This window comes from Berghia stephanieae, chromosome 2, assembly GCF_034508935.2.
Source record: "Berghia stephanieae isolate SIO BIC M18660-M18661 chromosome 2, UCSD_Bste_1.3, whole genome shotgun sequence".
NCBI lineage: Eukaryota > Metazoa > Mollusca > Gastropoda > Nudibranchia > Aeolidiidae > Berghia > Berghia stephanieae.
The window spans coordinates 125,118,670-125,139,311 of record NC_088361.1 but is presented as its reverse complement, the minus strand read 5'-3'; the positions used below and the strand labels follow the sequence as shown (position 1 = coordinate 125,139,311).

Genomic DNA, 20,642 nt, shown 5'->3' with positions numbered 1-20,642 from the left:
GCGTGTGAAGCGAGTGCTCTACCAACTCGGCTATCTACATCTATGACCTAATAGATATGGAAATGAACTGTGATATGTGTAAAATCCAATCTCATCCTGAAAGGGTTAGTCACTTCTCGATCGGTTATTCAACCCTACTATTGTTATACATTTATTTATTAGGGTTATTGTCGTAACATTACTGTTCATAATTCTATTGTAGCAATCCATGCAATAGTACAATGGCGGGTTAATCAATGCGGTCTTAATTATAGAAGGTATTCAGTATTGGCCTTAGCCAGTCGGCTGTTTCTGACAAAACACTGGGGGGGCTTTTTTGTTAGTTTTTGTTTTGTTTTGTTTGTTTGTTTGGATTTTTTTTTTTTTTTTGGGGGGGGGGGGTTTCATTAAAAAATTTCCTTCACATATTTTATTGTAACCCGCCGTCTCAAAGCGGTATGATGTCGTGATGAACTAGGAGCTGGAAATAGAATTTATAGCCACAACAAATATTATGAAACTTGAGGTTGGTTTCTTATTCGCTATGACGGAGAGTAGATGCAATGAGTAGATACAATTTCTTGCATTGCATGAACTTAGAAAGCAGTAAGTATATATAAATTGTAATATCGCCTAACAGTCGTCATGTCTCGTCCTACATGTTAAATGTTGCTGTTGATCAGGGACACCTTGTAAAGCACTTTGAGCACGTTTAGTGGATATTGCGCCATATAAATGCTCATTTTTTTTTCAATATGTTAACGATGAGCATTGTTCTCTCAAAGCTTTAATTCCACTGCCTAAACGCCGAAAGAGCAGATTTTAAAAGATTCACAAGTGTTGGCCGAGTTTTGAGGGTGTTTGATACGTGATTCCAGCTCCGGATGGTATGCTTCTGTTTGGCAGAACGGCTGCTTCAGTTGCATCTGGTTTTGTGCGTGCCTCTGTGGTCTGAAAAGTCTCTGTTCCAGTCAGTCAATCCGCTTACAATTTTAAAGTGTCTGCAGGAATGTGAACTCCTGCAAAAATTGTAAATAAACATTTTAAAATAACAAGCATGTAACGTTTATGATTTTATAGATTTTTATTACAACAGTATTAACACGATTGAGCAGCTATGGCCCCTTTAGGCCGATAAAAATTGATAAAAACCAGAGACGGGCACTTAAATGACCTAAATAGTGTTGAAAGCGCCGTTAAACAAATAAAAAAGAACAAGCCTCTGCGGTCTCGGGGTTTTATTTCGAGCATGTCATTCGGGAAAGCTATTTTTCCTACGTAATTAATTTGTGGGAAAAAAAAATTAAGGCAGCTTACACGACGACGTTCGTCTCGTCTATGTCCAATGCAGTTCATTGAGCATGCCCGTAACGCTGTTGTGTAATTGTAGTCATTGCAGGCAAAACGACGCGCTATGTGTTGCTTATCATTCAAATTCTAAATTCACTTTTTAATCCCGACATTGTTCCGGTTATCATTATTATTATTATTATTATTATTATTATTATTATTATTATTATTATTATTATTATTATTATTATTATTATTATTATTATTGTTATTATTGTTATTATTGTTATTATTATTATTATTATTATTATTATTATTATTATTATTATTATTATTATTATTATTATCATTATTGCCCCAAAAGTCTAGATATGTTAAACTACGTTATTTTTTTTCAGTGGGGAAGAATGGTTTCATTTTCATTTAGAGGAGAATCCATGGATATAAAATCGAAAATGCTTCCTGTCAAGAAAATAGATGTCGTATTTTCATACAAAACTCTGGATTCCAGCGCGCCGAATTCCAGCACGTTCTGAGAATAAACTCGCTGGAGCTGGGTAACCGAATGTATTGGTTACCTCCCATTAGCATCGAATTTCGGCACGCTCGGATTTTAACACGCTTTTTTTTTTTTTTTTTTTTTTTTTTTGGCTTTTCCGGAGAGCGTGCTAGAATCCAGCGAGTACTGTATAATTGGTTGGTTGGTAAGATATGATGTAGATATCGTGCTATTGCTATGAAGACTTTTAGATCACCCCGTGTTTCCTTTCATCAAAGCTTCTTACCCTCTATCTCCTTGAGTAATCCGCGTAAAGCTTTGTGTGCCACACACCAGAGAGCGCTCTCTGCACACACGGAGTCGAGTCCGGCTGTTTACATCCTGCTTGAGTCAGCCAGCCTCAATCTTTGCCATTGTTACGAGACTCTGCATCGGCTTATCCTATTTCTCTTTTCCGCTCACACCATCTCCGTCAACACCAGATCGATTGTGAGGATTGTCGATGACTTCGATTCGTGAGTCGTCTCTCTCTCTCTCTCTCTCTCTCTCTCTCTCTCTCTCTCTCTCTCTCTCTCTCTCTCTCTCTCTCTCTCCCTCTCTCTCTCTCCCTCCCTCTCTCCCCCTCTCTCTCTCTCTCTCTCTCACACACACATACACACACACACAGACACACAAGCATACACACACACACACACACACATCTTTCACTGTGTTTACAGTAAAGATGAATAATGAGAGGGGTGGGCGGTTGTGTGGCTGTATGTGTTTTAGAAGTGTGCGTATAAGTACCTTAATAAAAGCAGCGTAAGTGTTTGGGATAAATTTAGCCTTGAGAAAAAAAAATAATAAAGCATTACGTAGGACTCTACTATGATGCAAACGCAAACGATGAAGAATACGTTAATGCAACCTTAATAGGCTTGACGCGAGGTACGTGAGAAAGTAACAATTAATACATTATAAGTAGACCAGGGTCGACTTGTTTGTCTTTGATGTCTTGAATAATGCATGGTTACGCGTCATAACAACCGCGGACAAATCTGATTGACCAAATGATAAAACGTAAAAAACAAAATATTTTAAAAAATTCGTGTGGACCTCAACAAATGGGGGTTTTGATTTGTATGTTTATGTAGTTGGTTACAATATTGGAATATACCTGGATGGCCCAATCCCCGTGTCGCTTAGTCTTTACGGATTATTTATTTATTTATTTATTTATTTATTTATTTATTTATTTATTTATTTATTTATTTATTTATTGTCACGGATATGCAGTATTGTATGACTCTCGCCTTCGGATCGGAAGGTCCTGGGTTCGGGTCCCGCTCTGGACAGCTCAATGTTGAGTCCTTGGAAAAGACTTTTTACTCTTCACATTCTCTCACCGTACCCAAGTGTAAAATGAGAATCTGGCCGTTAACAGCGTTGTCTTTGTCGGAGAAAAATGTATAATATCGCCTAATAGGCTCATCTCTCGTCCTACATGTTAGTGTTGCTGTTGGCTAGGGGCCCTAGTTAAGCGCTTTGAGCACGTTGAATTGATATTGCAAAATGTAAATGGTCTTTTTTTAAAAATTATTTTTATCTTTACTTTGGTTGTGCTTCCCACGCTTATAGTAAGGTATAGAACCACTTTTCTGGTCTTTCTTTCATATCATAGTTATTTATGTATGTATTTACTTGCTGACTTACTTACTTGTTTACTTACTTACTTACCTACTTACTTAGATACATTCTTACTTACTTACTTACTTACTTACTTACATACTCACGTAGGCTACTTACTTTCTTACTTATTTAGTTACTTACTTACTTACCTAATTATACTTACTTACCTACTTACTTACATACTCACTCACTTACTTACTTAGTTACTTACTTACTTACTTACTTACCTACCTACTACTTACTTACCTAATTACCTACTTACTTACTTACTTACTTACCTACTTACTTACCTACCTACTACTTACTTACCTAATTACCTACTTACTTACTTACATGCTTACCTACTTACATACTTACTTACTTACCTCCTACTTCCTTACTTACCTACCTACTTACATACTTACTTACTTACTTACCTATTTACTTTGGTCGTTGTTTGATTAAGCGTTTTTCTTTGTAGTAATACCTTAAATGCATTGCCAAGACGCATGCGTCATGATGATCATAAATAATATGAAATGAGCCAAGTGATAGTCGTCAGCTTTTGTCAGCCTGCACAGTATGGTGTTAGTTGCTTTTAAACCACCACCAAATAAAATAAAGATAACTGTGAACATATCTATGGGATTAGGATTCTCCCAAAGATTTACAATGCCAATAAAATCAATACGTCCGTTATTCAACCAGCATGAATATAAAGTAAAAAAAAAAAAATAAATAAAAACTGAACTTTTTTATAGGGCAATATCCACTAAACGTGTTCAAAGCGCTTTAAAAGCGGACATGACGCCTGTTAGGCGATATTACAATTTTTTTCGGATAGAAACAACGCTGTACGGGGAGAGAATGTGAGTAAAGAGCCTTTTCCAAGGACTCATTTATGCGCCGAGCGAGGCTCGAACCCGGGACGAAAGCGAGTGTCATACCACAAGACCACATAACCGCACAGAACAGTTTCCAGTGCAAGTCGTCTATCTATCTATCGATCGATCTATCTATCTATCTATTTATCTGTCTGTCTGTCTGTCTGTCTATCTATCTAAAAAAAATTGAGCATTTATATAGCGCAATATCAACTTAACGTGCTCAATGCGCTTTACAAGGGGTACCTGGTCAACAGCAACATTTAACATGTAGGACGAGACATGACGCCTGTTAGGCGATATTACAATTTTTCGGACAAAGACAACGCTGTTAACGGCCAGGTACTCATTTTACACCTGAGTACGGTGAGAGAATGTGAGTAAAGAGTCTTTTCCAAGGACTCAACTATGCGCCGAGCGAGGCTCGAACCCAGGACCTTCCGATCCGAAAGCGAGTGTCATACTACTAGACCACATAGCCGCACCAATCTATCATATTTATCGATATATCTAAGATTATCTATCTATCTGTGTATCTTTCTGTCCATCTGTCCAACCACAGATTTATTCATTCATAATATTTTTATTTTTATTTTGGGGGGGGGGGGGGGGGGTAGGTTATGGGTACGGGGACAGACCTAGTGACTCATCAACGGCCAAGGATAAGTTATCGATTATTTCTGTTGCGGCTTTATTTTTTATTCTCCTCTCCTTTATTTTTTTTCCTCTCGATCTCAAAACATGTGGTTGTGTTACTCACTACTCGTCTTGTTGAGTAAGCGGTTTTTTTATATAAATAAGGATGACATACTTTTCAATTTAGCATGTTAATACTGTACATAATCTTGTTCTGATTGGTTTTTGTATTTGCTTCGACGTATTTGTGTTAATTCCTCCCCCCCCCCCTCTCTCTCTCTCTCTCCCTCTCTCTCTCTCTCTCTCCCTCTCTCTCTCTCTCTCTCTCTCTCTCTCTCTCTCTCTCTCTCTCTTTTGATTGTTTTTGTTTTGCTTTTGTTTTGTTTTGTTTTTAAACTTGTTTTATTTCTGGGGTTTTTTTTTTTTGTTGTTATTTTTTTTTGTTTGTTTTTTTTTTTTTTTTTTTTTTTTTTTTTTTTTTTTTTTTTTTTGGAAAGGGGGGGGGGGGGTTGTTTTTACTTTGTTGTTGTTGTTGTTGTTGCTTTCTTTTGCGGTTTCAATATTTGAAAGAAAGCCGAGAGGTTGTGTATGTATAGGATTAGAGGTTTTGGGGTCTTTTAAAAATGTTTTAACGCGTGGTCGATCTTATACATATCAGATGGTTACTACATTTTATAATGATTTATGTAGGGTTGTTTTTTTTTTCTTGTTTTGTTTTGTTTTATTCGGCCTAGACGTCTATATTATGTTTGGGAGGTTTTTTGTTGTTGTTTTTTTCTATCTCATAATTGATTTTCTGCTTCATAATGACTAATATCGTCTCACTAGTGTAGTCACAGTAGGAGAAGGGCACTGTGACATGTCTTAATGGACTGTCATTTCAGTTATCTTTTACCTGCTACCAATGTATACTTATTTGTCAGGTCTGATAATATAAATTGTTCTAGGCTTATTGCTGTATATGGGATTACTCTCAAACCAATGCAAAGTGTTAATTCCGTTCGGAAATAAGTAACTGTCGCTTGCTGCCTGGTAAATTCTCCACAAAACAGTGACTCTTGTATATGTGTTTATGTTTGTGTGTGTGTGTGTGTGTGTGTGTGTGTGTGTTTGTTTGTTTGTCATCTACAGTGAAAGCAAAACTTCTTGCCGTGGAAATGAGCTTGCCCGTTAACATCTTTATCCGTCTGATACAAGACGTCGAGATTGTTACTATATTTAGATCGACGTTACTATGTACAATTTTTAATCAATTTTCTTCGATTCCCAAGACTTACGTGTGTGTCTGTGTGTGTGTGTGTGTGTGTGTGTGTGTATGTGTGTGTCATCTACAGAGAAAGCAAGACTACTTTCTGCCGTGGAAATGAGCTTGCCCGTTAACATCTTTATCCGTCTGATACAAGACGTCGAGATTGTTACTATATTTAGATCGATTTTACTATGTACAATTTTTAATCAATTTTTCTTCGATCCCCAAGACTTACGACGCCATTTTAAACCGAAAACTAGCTGGATAGTGCGTAAGTTGTTAACGACATTTTTCTTTGTCGTCGTGTTTTGTTTTGTTTTTGACTTATATGCATTTCTGTGAATGAATGTGGTAGATGCAGAAGATGTATTGCTGAAATACCATCGATTCGAATATTAGCGGGTTTGCTAATAGTGAGGTCCATTCCAAATACTCATTTTCATTTTAAAATAATTGTGAGCAGTCAAATTGCATTGTTCTTGGAACTTTTTTTTTCTTTGACAGACCTCGGGCTTACGATTAACTCATGCTATGAATACTACTGCAGATGTTACGTATTCTTACATATTTAATGCTGATTGTATGCAGATGTTGTAGAACAAATTCGTTTGTTTGTTTTTTTTTTTGTTTTTTGTTTTTGTTTTTTTCCCAAAAGTGTTAGATGAAAATGCTTAAAAATGTCATTTCTTTAATTAAGAAATGGATTTTATTTTACCTCGCTCAATGGCATAACACTAGTTATTTTTAAAGTGACAAACACGGAACATTTTAGAATGAAAAACGTCTTCAGCCAATACCAGAAATAGATAAATGGACAATTCTCCTATCTTGATTTAAACCTCTCGTTGCCAACCATAGGAAAATCGTCACATTCGTTACGATCCAACCAGCACTTTAATCATTCAGATTTCTTTTGTAAATCACACAATTTAATGAACAACGTTTTATTACAGGGACATAAAATGTGAATCTCTGTTGTAGCGTTCATTTTGCTGATCAATATTATGCATAGAATGTATTATTTGTTGCTTTTCTGTTTGAGTAAGAAAAAACTTTATTTTTGTGTTGGGTGGGTGTGTGGGAAAATTATGAAAATAGCTGGTAAGGAAATGGTTAATATAAGGCATTACCGTTTTTAATTGTTTTTGTTACAAACAAATAAAGCCTTTGAAATGTTCTGTGTTTTGTTCTTTGTTCTCTGTTGGAGTTACTATACTCCTTTTTAAATTCCCACAACTCAGCCTTCCATTTACTTTGTGCGGCCATGTGGTCTAGTGGTATGACACTCGCTTTCGGATCGGAAGGTCCTGGGTTCGAGTCTCGTTCGGCGCATAGTTGAGTCCTTGGAAAAGACTCTTTACTCACATTCTCTCACCGTACTCAGGTATAAAATGAGTACCTGGCCGTTTCCAGCGTTGTCTCTGTCAATTGTAAAATCACCTAACAGGCGGCTTGTACCGTCCTACATGTTAATTGTTGCTGCTGGCCAGGGACCCCTTGTAAAGCGCTTTGAGCACGTTTAGTTGATAACGCGCTATATAAAAGCTCAATTTTTTATTTAATTTTATTTTGACTTGGTGTGAAGACTAATGAAAAATAGTAATAAAATTTCAATGTTTATCCACAGGGATGAGATCATGGATTTGGAAAAGGGAGACCAGCACATCATGCGCTATAAAGTTATCGCCCCTTTGGTGGAGTCGGGCACTTTGTCCTTGATATGAAAGGATCGTATCTTTGTTCATAACTGCCATTTATTGACACCAAAATAGATTCATTATTTACAAGCTGCAAATCATACGATTTCAAGTGGGAATTTTTAAAAATGTTTCAGAAATCCGATCTTGATTAATTATAGGCTATGGTAGAGGAATGAATGGTCATTTTACTTAAGCACTACAAGTGCTGAAAAATGACGTGCTGAAATCCGGCGGCTACTATACTTTTATCCTGGAGAGTACACTAACTGTATGTTTGACTCTAACAGAGGAGATAACGTGTTATTTATGTTAGTTGTTAAACATCCTTGGATTTTAGAATCATTTGAAAGGGGCAATGGTGTAGGTAATGTTGCGTGCTTGAGTTGAAACTGAAGTGACGCATGTCCATTAGATTTAGTAGTACAGTACCGTAGCTTTCGTTAAGTTGTAGCCTGACATCATTATTTGGTTTTTTGCCCCGCCTAGTGAGTTGTCGTTAGTAGTGCTCATGGAAACAGGTGGTCCCATTGGTTGAACTATTGAGTACAACTCACGGTTTGTTTTCTTTTGTGGCCAAAGACTGGCATTTTGACGTCACTTTTTGGTCAGTGTCAGCGTGGCCTTCGTAAAGTTATGGCCTGACACTGATCAAAAAATGACGTCAAAATACCAGTCTTTTTCCACAAAAGAAAACAAATCGTGAGTTGAATTCAATAGTTCAACCAATGAAATGACTTGTTTCCATGGGCTCTACTAACGACAACTCACTAGGCGGTGCAAAAAACAAATAATGACATCAAACTGCCAGTCCTTTTGGATTTCAGTGTCAGTCTAGAGATAGTTCGAAGATGACGTCACTCATGTCTTTGTTATTGTTTTTTTTTGCCATCCGCGTTTATGAGTAATGCTCACTGAACTGTATTAACCCGACTATAAACGTTCATGGATACACAGTTTTGTGTGTTGGTCCGTTATACTTCCGGATGGCAATGTTATGAGCTTCTATTCTTAGCCAAGCGTATACTATCTATAGATAGTTCGAAGATGACGTCACTCAGGTCTTTGTTGATGTTTTTTGCCATCCGCGTTTATGAGTAATGCTCACTGAACTGTATTAACCCGACTATAAACTTTCATGGATACACACAGTTTTGTGTGTTGGTCCGTTACACTTCCGGATGGCAATGTTATGAGCTTCTTAGCCAAGCGCATACTATCTATAACATAACGATGGCTACGGTGTCAGGCTATAGATAGAATGCGCTTGGCCAAGGAGTTCTGAACATTGCCATCCGGAAGTATAACGAACCAACACACAAACTCTGTGTAACCATGAACTTTTATAGTCTGGTTAATACAGTTTAGTGAGAACAACTCACAAACGCGGATGGCAAAAACAATAACAAAGGCCCGAGTGACGTCATCTGCATACTATCTATAAGTTGACGATGGCTACGATAGTACTCGCTGGATTCTAGCACGCCGAATTCCAGCACGCTCTCTGCAGTGCAACACGCTGGAGCTGAGTGACCAAATGAATACGCTTCAACAGTCCTAACGTCACTTCCTTCCTAATGACGCATGATGGTAACTTAGTAACACTGGCTCTAAACTATCGGAACAATGGCGGACGCCCGTATGAAATATTTCTCAGGCGAGCATAAAGGGTATCCAGAGGAAAAAAAAGACACACACATTTGATCATGTTTTGACTTTTACACATTCTGATCACAAGGCATATGAAAAGTTCTAGCCAGCATGAAAAATAAAAAGTAATGATTTTCTTTGTTTAGAACCAAGATGACAGCCGTTGCCGGGCGGCGTGACATCAGACTATTGAATCGTATTTGTTACCGCTCATGAGCATTAGATTTCGGCACGCTTCGATTCTAGCACGCTTTTTGGCTTCTCTCAAGAGCGTGCTAGAATAGAGCGAGTTCTGTATAATGAATATTATGTACATGAGGCAATATTTGGCGAATAATACTGTGCAGTTATTCGCGACGTCTCAGGTTTGAGAGTTTTACCAAGATGAGGGTCATTTAAATCGATCAGCAGTTGAAGGATGAGTTTTCTAGCCAGGTTTTTTAAATATGTAGAGCATTTATATAGCGCAATATCCACTAAACGTGCTCAAAGCGCTTACAATGGGTCACTGGCCAACAGCAGCACTTAACATGTAGGACGGGACATGACGCCTGTTAGGCGATATTATAATTGTTTCGGACAGAGACAACGCTGTTAACGCCCAATTACTCATTTTACACCTGAGTACGGTGAGAGAAAGTGAGTAAAGAGTCTTTTCCAAGGCCTCAACTATGCGCCGAGCGAGGCTCGAACCCAGGACCTTCCGGTCCGAAAACGAGTGTCATACCACTAGACCACATAGCCGCACATGTACATGATTGTTTTTTTTTTTGTTTTGTTTTTCAGAGTCCCGCGGGTACCTGGTTACATTGTAACCAAGATTTATGTTGCCAAACCTGAGTTTATAGAATATGGTGCTTGTATGAGACTGTATTAACTCATTCAATCCTGGATATTTTTTCTACTTTTCAAACTTGGAAAAAATAATATATTAAAATTTAGCATTTAAATAGACAGCTTTATTCAACTTTCATTAACATGCAAAAATATAAATCATTAGTTTTGATAGTACGCCTATAAATTGTCTCAGAAAATATAATAAATAGGCATGGGGTAAAAGTAACCCGGGTAAACTACGGATATAGTCGGTGTTAGGGTTGAGTGAGTTAAAAAGAGTAAAATATATTTACGTGAATTATGAAGATTTACATTTATTTATTCCCTGCTGTATTTGATAATAAGGTTGTCTCGTAGTAACACCGACATGGCCCTATGTATTGAAATAGTATACTCTTGAAGATGCGCCCTTATTCCAATGTGTGGGTGGGTGTGATGCCTGAATGCGAACGTATAAAAAGAAAAATAAGTGCCCACTGCCCGGTGGCACCTTTTTTTTTTAAAGCGCACCGTAAGCCTACAGATAATGCGTTTTTTTTTTTTCAGGTGTGTCTTTTTCTTTTAATGTGTGCCTTTGGGGTTTGTTTTGTTTTTGTTTTTTTTTTTTTTTTTTGGGGGGGGGGGATTATTTTTTTTCTTTTCTTTTTTTTTTTTTTAAATCTCTTAGTGCTCTTTGTTCATCTGTTATTATTGCTGTGTGTGGGCAGAGCAGAATGGTGATTGGATGTTAGTAGTGTGATTAGGGTTTCCTTATTTTTTTAATTTGAATTGGAAAATAAAGTGAAATGTTATATAACTATAGTTTTACGGATTTTCTTTCCTTTACATTATAATATATATATATATATATATATTTATATATATATATATATATATATATATATATATATATATATATTATATATAATATTATATTATATGTGTGTGTGTGTGTGTGTGTTTGTTTGAGGCTGTTTCAAAACGTCATTTTTGGGGCGTTCGCCACAACAATATTCCCAAGTTATTTGCGAAAAAAAAAACTAAGGCAAGCAATTCGTTATCATAAGTTTCTATCAGCTGAATAATGGGAAATATACCAAAAAGATTTTTTTTTTAAATGGCGATTTAATTTTTCAAATGTTCATAAGTCATGTGGACAAGGAATCAACTGAGTCAACACTTTTTCGGCCTTTTATAAAGCTTTAATACCATAATTTTGGTACTAGATCGTCAGTTTGGGTTTATTTTTTTCATATTTTTTTGACCCAGAGAAACTGATGAAGGTGAATTGTATCCTTATTTTCTCCAAATAAATCAGTACTGGAGCATTTTTTTAGGCGAACATCACAAAAATGACCTTTTGACACAACCTCAGCCTTCCATATACGTGTATACGTAATCTGAAATGAATATGCACAATTTGCTGTTGATCTTAGGCAACATTGTTCCGTATCCACTTTAAGCACTGCGGAAAAGCCCTTTAAAGGAATTTCCAATCAATGGCTTAACGCCAGGGTACCGAGACAGATGTTCGAACTCGGGGAGACTTCATATAAAAGTCAAAGGTTGTCCATTTACCAACTGCAGACACCTGAGACGCCAATGGTATATTGAGACCATGTGTTGCATGTGTTAGTTGTGGTTTACAAGAAGTTCAAGAGACAAAGATACAAACAAAATATTGGAAGCACTGGTGTAAGATAAAGCTCTGTGTGCATGAACGAATGCCAAACAAAGCAGATAGAAGAGTATAATAAATGAAAATCATAAAAATTAAGCCTGCCTTCCCATTCGAAGTAGGCTGCTTTGATGGGATACATATATATATATAATTTCATATATTTATTTCATTTTTAAAAAATTTTGTGTGGTATTTATCTATCTCCTTTGTCTGGCACTGTTTCGAGACAGGCTTATTTTTTTTGAATGTTTTTTTCTTGTATATTTCTATCTGCTGTGTCAAGCACTGTGTACACCTTTTCAAACCTGAGTGGGGTTCCTGACCTCCAATAGTTGTCAGGGAGGTACTTGTTGTGTCTTCTATCCTTATGTATCTGTTTTCCAATTGCTTTCTGTCTTTGTCTTGGAATGAGATGAATTAGTTTTGTCCTGACCCTGACCGGAGTCCTTGGCTGGGAGGGAAACAGTTGAATGTATTGTTATAGTTTTGGGAGATGTTATTTTTTTCCTCGTAAATCATCTCTCTATTCTGTACTGCTATTTTTATTTATTTTTATTTTTAACATGTGATTTGTAAACATTTGAGTGTATTCCTCTTAGGAGGATCTTCGTGCTGGTGTATGGGTGAGACTTTTAGGTGATCTCAAACTAAGTACACTGATAATGTGCTCTTGGAATCTTCATCCGTTCCCTTTTTGTACCATTCCCCTTTGTCTTACTTTTTCCTCAAGTCCTTTTAATTGTACATCTAGAATGGGTTTTTTTCCTATCCAATTTCCTTCCTTTTTACTGGCACTGATATAACCCAAATGTGTTTCAAGCACCGTAAAACCCTTAAAGACAAACAAACAAACACCTTTTCAAATGAAATGGGAACTCAAGTCGATTGGGGTTAGACGATGAACAGTACCAGAGTATTGTTTTGATCACTGTCAAGTCAAAGTGGTGGAGTGTTGATTTAGTCTGTTCTTGAAATCAGGTCATGCTACCGACTCGTACTTCTAAGTTTACTGTGCATGGGTGTTCACGTGATAATCTCAGTGATAGCTCTTGCTTGAAGAGATTACAGGGATAAGTCTATGCTCTTATAATTTTGTTAAATATTAATTGATGTCCCCAGAATTTTCAGTGCTTAGAAAGATCTATCTTTTTTTTTTCATTGTTTTGTACCAATTCTGCTTTAACCAACTTTGCAAGAAAAATTGATAATACATTTGAAAAGCCTTCCTCCAATTATCACATTTTAAATTATAAATCTAAGAAATGTTTTTGTTACTTTTATTTATTTTTAATTTTTTTTTTTTTTTTTTTTTTTTGGGGGGGGGGGGAGGAGTGGTTTTTTTTTTTTTTTTTTTTTTTTTTTTTTTTTTTGGTTCCTTTTTTCGTTTCATTATGTTGTTGTGATAGGTGGTTGGTTATTTATCTTTTCTCTTGAATAGGGAAGGGGGTGGGTGGGTGAGATTTCCTTTCTTATCCAGCCACGAACAATAAATTAATATATTATTGAAAAACTGGAAATGGGTGGAAGAATTGATGAATAGTTATCATAGCGCATCGCCCAATAAATCGTCATTCCTGTAATGATATTATAGTTATCAAAGTGCAGAAAAGCCAATATCCTATTAGTACTACAAAATCATCAACGTTGCCTTCAGTCTTTTGGTTTGTTTTTCGACCTACTTTATAATTTTTCATCAACACTATAGATACCGAAGTTATTCGCAATCCTTTCTTATAATTTGATAATCATATTGTATTATGATAATAACTGGATGGTTACGCAAGTTTTTCTCTCACCTCTTGCGTTACAAATGGATTAGAAATAAACTATACGAGAATGACTGCAGTATAACTTTTCAATTCCTGAGATGTTTTTATAAACGTGGATGGCAAAAAACAATAACAAGACCGGAGTAACGTCATCTTCGAACTATCTATAGATTGTTTGCAGAGGACGTCACTCAGGTCTTTGTTATTGTTTTTGCCATCCGCGTTTATGAGTAATGCTCACTGAACTGTATTAACCCGACTAAAAACTTCATGGATATACACAGTTTTGTGTGTTGGTCCGTTATACTTCCGGATGGCAACGTTATGAGCTTCTTAGCCAAGTGCATACTATCTATAGATAGTATGCACTTGGCTAAGAAGTTCACAACATTGCCATCCGGAAGTAAAACTGGCCTACGCTCAAAATTGTAACTTTGAAGGTTTATAGATAGTTCGAAGATGACGTCACTCAGGTCTTTGTTATTGTTTTTGCCATCTGCGTTTCTGAGTAATGCTCACTGAACTGTATTAACCTGACTATAAACGCTTATGGATACACACAGTTTTGTGTGCTGGTCCGTTATACTTCCGGATGGCAATGTTATGAGCTTCTTAGCCAAGCGCATACTATCTATAGTCTGGTTTATACAGTTTAGTGAGAAGTACTCATATTCTAAGTGATAGAAATTAGTGAGAACTCATAATTAAAATGGCTCTCTAAAATCAATAACAAATAGCTGAGTGACGTTTCGTCTATAGATAGTATGCGCTTGGCTGAGAAGCTCATAACATTGCCATCCGGAAGTATAACGGACCAACACACAAAACAGTGTGTATCCATGTACGTTTATAGTCGGGTTAATACAGTTCAGTGAGCATTACTCATAAACGCGGATGACAAAAAACAATAACAAAGACATGAGTGAAGTCATCTTCGAACTATCTATATTATCTATAGACGAAACGTCACTCAGCTATTTGTTATTGGTTTTAGAGAGCCATTTTAATTATGAGTTCTCACTAATTTCTATCACTTAGAATATAAACATCCAAGGTTACACATAGTTTTGTGTATTGGCACGTTATATCCGGCTGACCGATGTAGTGAGTATTTTACCTCAACGCATTGTATCAATAAGACGTTTTTATTTACTTATTTACTTAAAACTTCCGAAATGCTCTCGATTTGTCTACCTTTAGTTTCACCCCGTGTTCTAACTCAGTTTTACTGAAGTCTCCAAGCGCTGATCATGCAGGTAAATAATGGTCTTTCTCTCTCAGTCCCGACAACACTAGCTTGACATACATCACAGGCGTTTATTGCTTTCAGTTTAGTTCGCCAGGTAAATCTAGCCAGTCTAGTCCCCCTCGTGGATCTTTACCTTGCAGTTGGTGAGGGGGCTTGAGGCACACGGGAGGGCAAAGGTGTAAATCCCGGTCGACCGTCACGAGACCATCCCGGGTATCGAGCCAACGAGCCACATGAGCTGCTCGCCCCGGTGTGTGACTAAATTTGATCCAAACCCGGTGCCCGAATAGCAGCCCTATCCCGGGCGCCACACTATTGTCCTTATGTCGAGTCCCAATCAGTCCCGTCAATGGCGAAGCGGTCTGCCGCCTAGCCAAATAATACCGCGTTCGTGTCGCCAGGGTCGTCGGCACGTCCGAGAAAAAAGCAAACGTCCCATGCATCAATCGATTCGCGGCCTGCCGATCGGAAAATGCGACGGCGGGGATGGCGAGCTGACGCGTATATTGTCCCTGAACGTCGAGAGCCAGAGTATGGCAAAAAATGAGCTTTTATCAAAGCTACTGGCCGTTCATTGCGTTGATATCCTCCTTTTACAGGAGACCCACCTTTATTCAGGCGCGCAATCTTCCCGATTCCAGATCCCAGGCTATACGGTGGTCCAACGCGAGGACACCTCGAGGCTCAAAGGAGGGGTTAGCGTTTACGCTAAAGAGCCATCGAAGGTAAGGGTCATTGAGAGCGTAACGGACAGCAATGGGGTGAACCGAATTTCCGTGGAAGTAGGTGGACTGTGTTTGCATAATATATACAAACCACCTAGAGCGACTTGGACTACACCACCGGTACCGGTGGTCAGCCATCCTTCCATCTGTCTGGGAGACTTTAATAGCCACCATCACGAATGGGGCTACCGAGACTGCAATGAGGCAGGAAGACAACTCCGCTCATGGATGGACTGTAATGATCTACACCTAGTGTACGATCCTACAGCCAAGGGTACCTTCCGGGGTACCCGCCATAAGAAGGAGTATACTCCAGACCTCACCCTCGTAACGAAAAGCGCGAACGGTGAACCGTTGCAGGTGAAGCGGACAGTCCTCGGGGACTTTCCGCATAGCCAGCACAGGCCGGTTCTTGTCACAGCTGGGGTGACAATACCGAGGGTGCAGTCTCTCCCACTTTGCAGATGGAATTTCAGGAAGGCTGACTGGGAGGAATTCAGTTCCTATATCGAGCAGGTCTGCCCTGCCATTCCTCCCAAGTCCAAGAATATAACCAGATTTAGTAGGCTACTGGTTAAGAGCGCTCAACGCTCTATTCCACGGGGCAAACGGAAATTCTACACCCCTTGCTGGACAGCAGAGTCGGAAGAGCTGTACCGAGAGTACCAGCAGACCCAGTCCCAGGACACAGCCGATAGACTACTCCAGTCTCTGGCAGAGGGAAGGAAGCAACGGTGGCAGGAGACCGTGGAAAGTCTCGACTTTACACACTCCAGCCGCCACGCTTGGCGTTTGATAAAGAAATTGGACCCAGATCGGAATTTCGCGAAGGCTGCACCGGAATGCGAGGCAGACACAATTGCCAAGAATATTAAGAACCGTAACAAGCGGGTCCCTAATCAGGCTTTTGAGCGCGGTGTCCGCAAGGCGTACCGTACGATTTTGGACTCGCTACCTGCGGAGGAGTCGGACTGGACGGCCCCGTTCAGTCCCCGAGAAGTGGGTGCAGCCATTAGCGAAGTGAAGAACGGCAAAGCAGCTGGGATAGATGGTGTATATCCCGATATGGTGACGCATCTGGGCCCCAGGGCACGGGCCTGGCTAGCAGAGGCAATGTCTGACATCCTTGCAAACGGAAAGCTTCCACAAGTGTGGAAGCATGCGAAGATAGTTGCCATCCTGAAGCCAGGGAAGCCGGCGAAGGAGGCAGACAGTTACAGACCCATATCGCTGCTGAGCTGTCTTTACAAACTGTTGGAGCGTGTTCTATTAAACCGATGGGGGCCGGTCCTAGACGCTGCCCTGCCACCTGAGCAGGCAGGCTTCAGGGAAGGGAGGTGCACCACGGAGCAGGTCATTGCCCTTACAGAGCATATTGAGCACGGGTTCGAGAGAAAACAGCAAACAGGTGCTGTGTTTATAGACCTATCAGCGGCGTACGATACGGTCTGGTGCGATGGGTTAATGCTCAAACTTGCAAAAATCATAAGGTGCAAAAAGACCTTGAAGTTGTTCTCTTCGATCTTAGGGGAAAGGCAATTCCACGTCGCGCTGGGAGACGTCACGAGCAAAGTTAGGAAATTGAAGAATGGGGTCCCTCAGGGGTCGGTACTTGCGCCAATGTTGTTTAACGTTTACATTAGCGATATGCCGAACACTTCCTCCCTGAGGCTGGGATACGCAGACGACTGGGCACTCGTTACTCAGAGTAAAGTGTGGACCCGTCTCGAGAGCGTACTCAGCGAGGACGTCACCAGACTCAAATCCTACTTTGACAAGTGGTACCTGAAGATGAACACTTCAAAAACCGTGGCCACTGCATTTCACTTATGCAGTGGTTGGCCACACCCGTAAACTGAATGTCCTAGTCGGGGACCAGCCACTCCCATATGAGCCGCGTCCAAAATACCTAGGGGTGACGCTGGATCGCAGTCTTACCTATCGGGTTCATCTCGAAGGGGTTGCCCGGAAGATAGAGAAGCGGAATAGTCTTCTGAGGAAGCTGGCGGGATCGACTTGGGGCGCTAGCCAAGCGCTCCTGAGAACATCCGCCCTGGCACTATGCTATTCCACCGCGGAGTATTGCGCTCCAGTGTGGGGTAGAAGCAGAAACGTTGAGAAGGTGGATGTAAAACTTCGCAAGTCGATGCACATAGTGTCGGGAACGATAGCAACAACCCCTAGAGAATGGGGCCCGGTGATGGCAGCGATCCAGCCCCCCGATGTCCGGAGGGAGACCATTACGGGAAACTGGCTGAGTAAGATCAAAGAGAGAGGGAATGGGGATACCCCTCTCATGCGCATAATGAACGGTGCCCCCGTTTCGAGCCGAAATAAGTCCCGGCAACCCTTGTACGCAGAATCCCTGACTACGGACAGAGCTGCACATACGAGATGGAAGTCGGTTTGGACGAATTCAATCCCTCGTGGGGGCGGGGACCTACACTCCTCTAAGCTTGGTGAGAAGTTGCCAGGCTTTGATACCAGTAAGAGGAGACACTGGGTAGCTGCGAATCGGCTTCGGTCGAGGAGCTGCCTAACGGCCGGTGCGTTACATCAGTGGGGTCTAACTTCCTGTCCTTTATGTCCACGCTGTGGGCAAGAACCCGAAACGGCAGAGCATCTAGTCGAAAGGTGTGTTGTGACGATGCTACCAGGCGGGTTCGCGACGGTGCACGAATGCGGACCGGACTTTGCTGATTGGGTCGATCGTCATAACATAATAGTGTGAACCATAAGAAGCTGCTGCCAGTCTAGTGATGATGAGTCATAGCTTTACACTGAGAGAGGGAGACAAATTTTTCGCCGTTTTGATCGATTTTTTCTGAATTTCAAACTAATGTAGTATTGCCGTTATTAAGCGTAGCAAAAATATTTTTATACTACAAAACAGTTTATTAACAGAGTTTTTATTGATTATTTAATCATTATTATGATGTTGTTAAAAAGCAAGAGGGATAACCCATGAAATTGATACATAAATTTAAGTGAATTAAAATTTTTAAGAGAATATTTTAACACGTTCAACACTTAAGATTTTTAAACAAAAGTAATGGAAATGATGTTGAATATCTGTAGAATGTAGACATATAAATTTTATACCAGTAGATTGAGGCGTTTTTGAGATATCAGTTCACCTGTACGTAAAAGTTAGGATTTTGCGTAAGGTAAAACTGAAATCCAATCACAGCATTGTCTTAATAGACATTTTGTAATAAACCAGAAACATAGTCAAATGTGATTCACTTATATTGATCCCAGAATCAACGAATTATAAGAATTCCATTAAAAATTGTTATATATATAAGGACATTCATTTAAAGACAATCAAAACCACTAAGAAAATCTTAAAGAGTTCTTATAATTTTCATAAACTTATTTTTGAGATATCTAAGCCCATTACTTTTTCTATGTACTTGACCTGCACCTCTTTTAATTGGGTGCCATATAGACTGCATATAGCACAACATTGGTGAAATATTAGGATCATATTCACCTCATTAAGTATTGTTTCTTGTTCAGAGTTTTCTCATTGAACCAAAGGTATCAATACCTGCATCGCATTTCTTTAAATTATGTACCAGTGAGATACATTTCTCGCAAATTGAAATATTTAAATATGTCAGAATTTCACATTTATATTTATAGTCAATTGTTGATAACGTCTAGAGTATTTTAATCCTCTCAGCACGGCTCTGTACTCTTTCACAACAAATTCGACATATTTCATTTGTACTGGTGTGATGACCGTCTTCAGTGTGTCTCTCCATGACCCGAACAGAACTTAAATAAGTAAATTTAAGAAATATCTAAAATTTCCGCTTAAATTCAATGAAATCAAATTAAATAAATGTCTCTTATCATCACTATCTAGATTTATTATTGGGTTTCTAAAATATCATGAAATATTCTCCTCTTTGTTGGTAACAAAAATAATTATTGAGATTCCTTTCCACACCCTCTATTCTTAAATCCCTGAATCTACATAATAAAGTATATATCAAATGAAAGATAATTTTATCTACTTTTCTCTGATCCCTCACACTTGATGGTAAAAAGTGTTGGTTTGATATTTTGAATTTTTAAATATTTCTTAAACTTATAATTTTAATATTTATTTCATAAAAAACTCTGATTATTCAAAAGAGCAAAACACAAACTTATCATTTAATGATGTAAACAAAAATAATTGCATCTTGTAGAGGAAAAGCTGGTCTTTGTATCCATATATGTTTGAAAATTATGAAAAAGATGCTGCGTCCACAACAGGCTGACAAAATTGAGTATTTTGATGAAATTTCTACTACTCTCTGCCTGAGAGAAATTCAAAGCGATGAGATTTACCTGCAGACATAATTTATTGCCCTTGCACCCCGTCTTGACAGGTGTTATCACTGTGGTTGACGGTGGATTGTTTACATTACTTGACGGTAGCCAGTGAGGGAAGAAGTAACTAAACTGAAAGTTTGGGCCCTATTTAAACGGCTGTGACATATTGATATTGTGACCTAGATAAGAGTGTTGAGTGGATAACAGCAGCAGAGTTTTCAAGGGATCGGTTTAGAAGACAGACTAGGTATGTCGATAATGAGATTTCTTGGTCTGGGATTACTTGACTTATTTGATTTATGATTACTTATTTGGAGCACAACGTAATGTTATCAGTCACTGACTCGTCTCGTGTAACTATCTCCTTACCGATAAATTTCAGTATTTCCCCAAAATGACAGGCTTACCCAGCAGGAAAATTGATTCTTTAATCTAAAAAAAAGCTCTTTATAAAACAACTTTATGTTCTTATTAATCAAACAAAGATCATTATTCAAAGTTTGTGATGAACAAAATAAATCTGAATAAGAAAAAAATGT

The 20,642-nt window shown here is 38.8% G+C and overlaps 1 protein-coding gene across 2 annotated transcripts in view; it reads left to right on the top strand.

The window, feature by feature from the left end:
• The window catches only part of LOC144966524 (DNA replication complex GINS protein SLD5-like), a 140,554-nt gene that overhangs the window by 34,761 nt on the left and 85,151 nt on the right, over positions 1-20,642 (top strand). Inside the window, exon 7 of one of the 2 annotated variants that reach the window (XM_078903155.1) lies at positions 7,815-11,167. The exons of the other annotated variant lie outside the window; for it this stretch is intronic. Within the exon in view, the coding sequence (XP_078759281.1) occupies positions 7,815-7,911 (97 nt within the window). The 3' untranslated portion in view covers positions 7,912-11,167. Of the gene's footprint in view, positions 1-7,814; positions 11,168-20,642 lie in introns of those variants that run through there. 2 annotated transcript variants of the gene reach the window in all.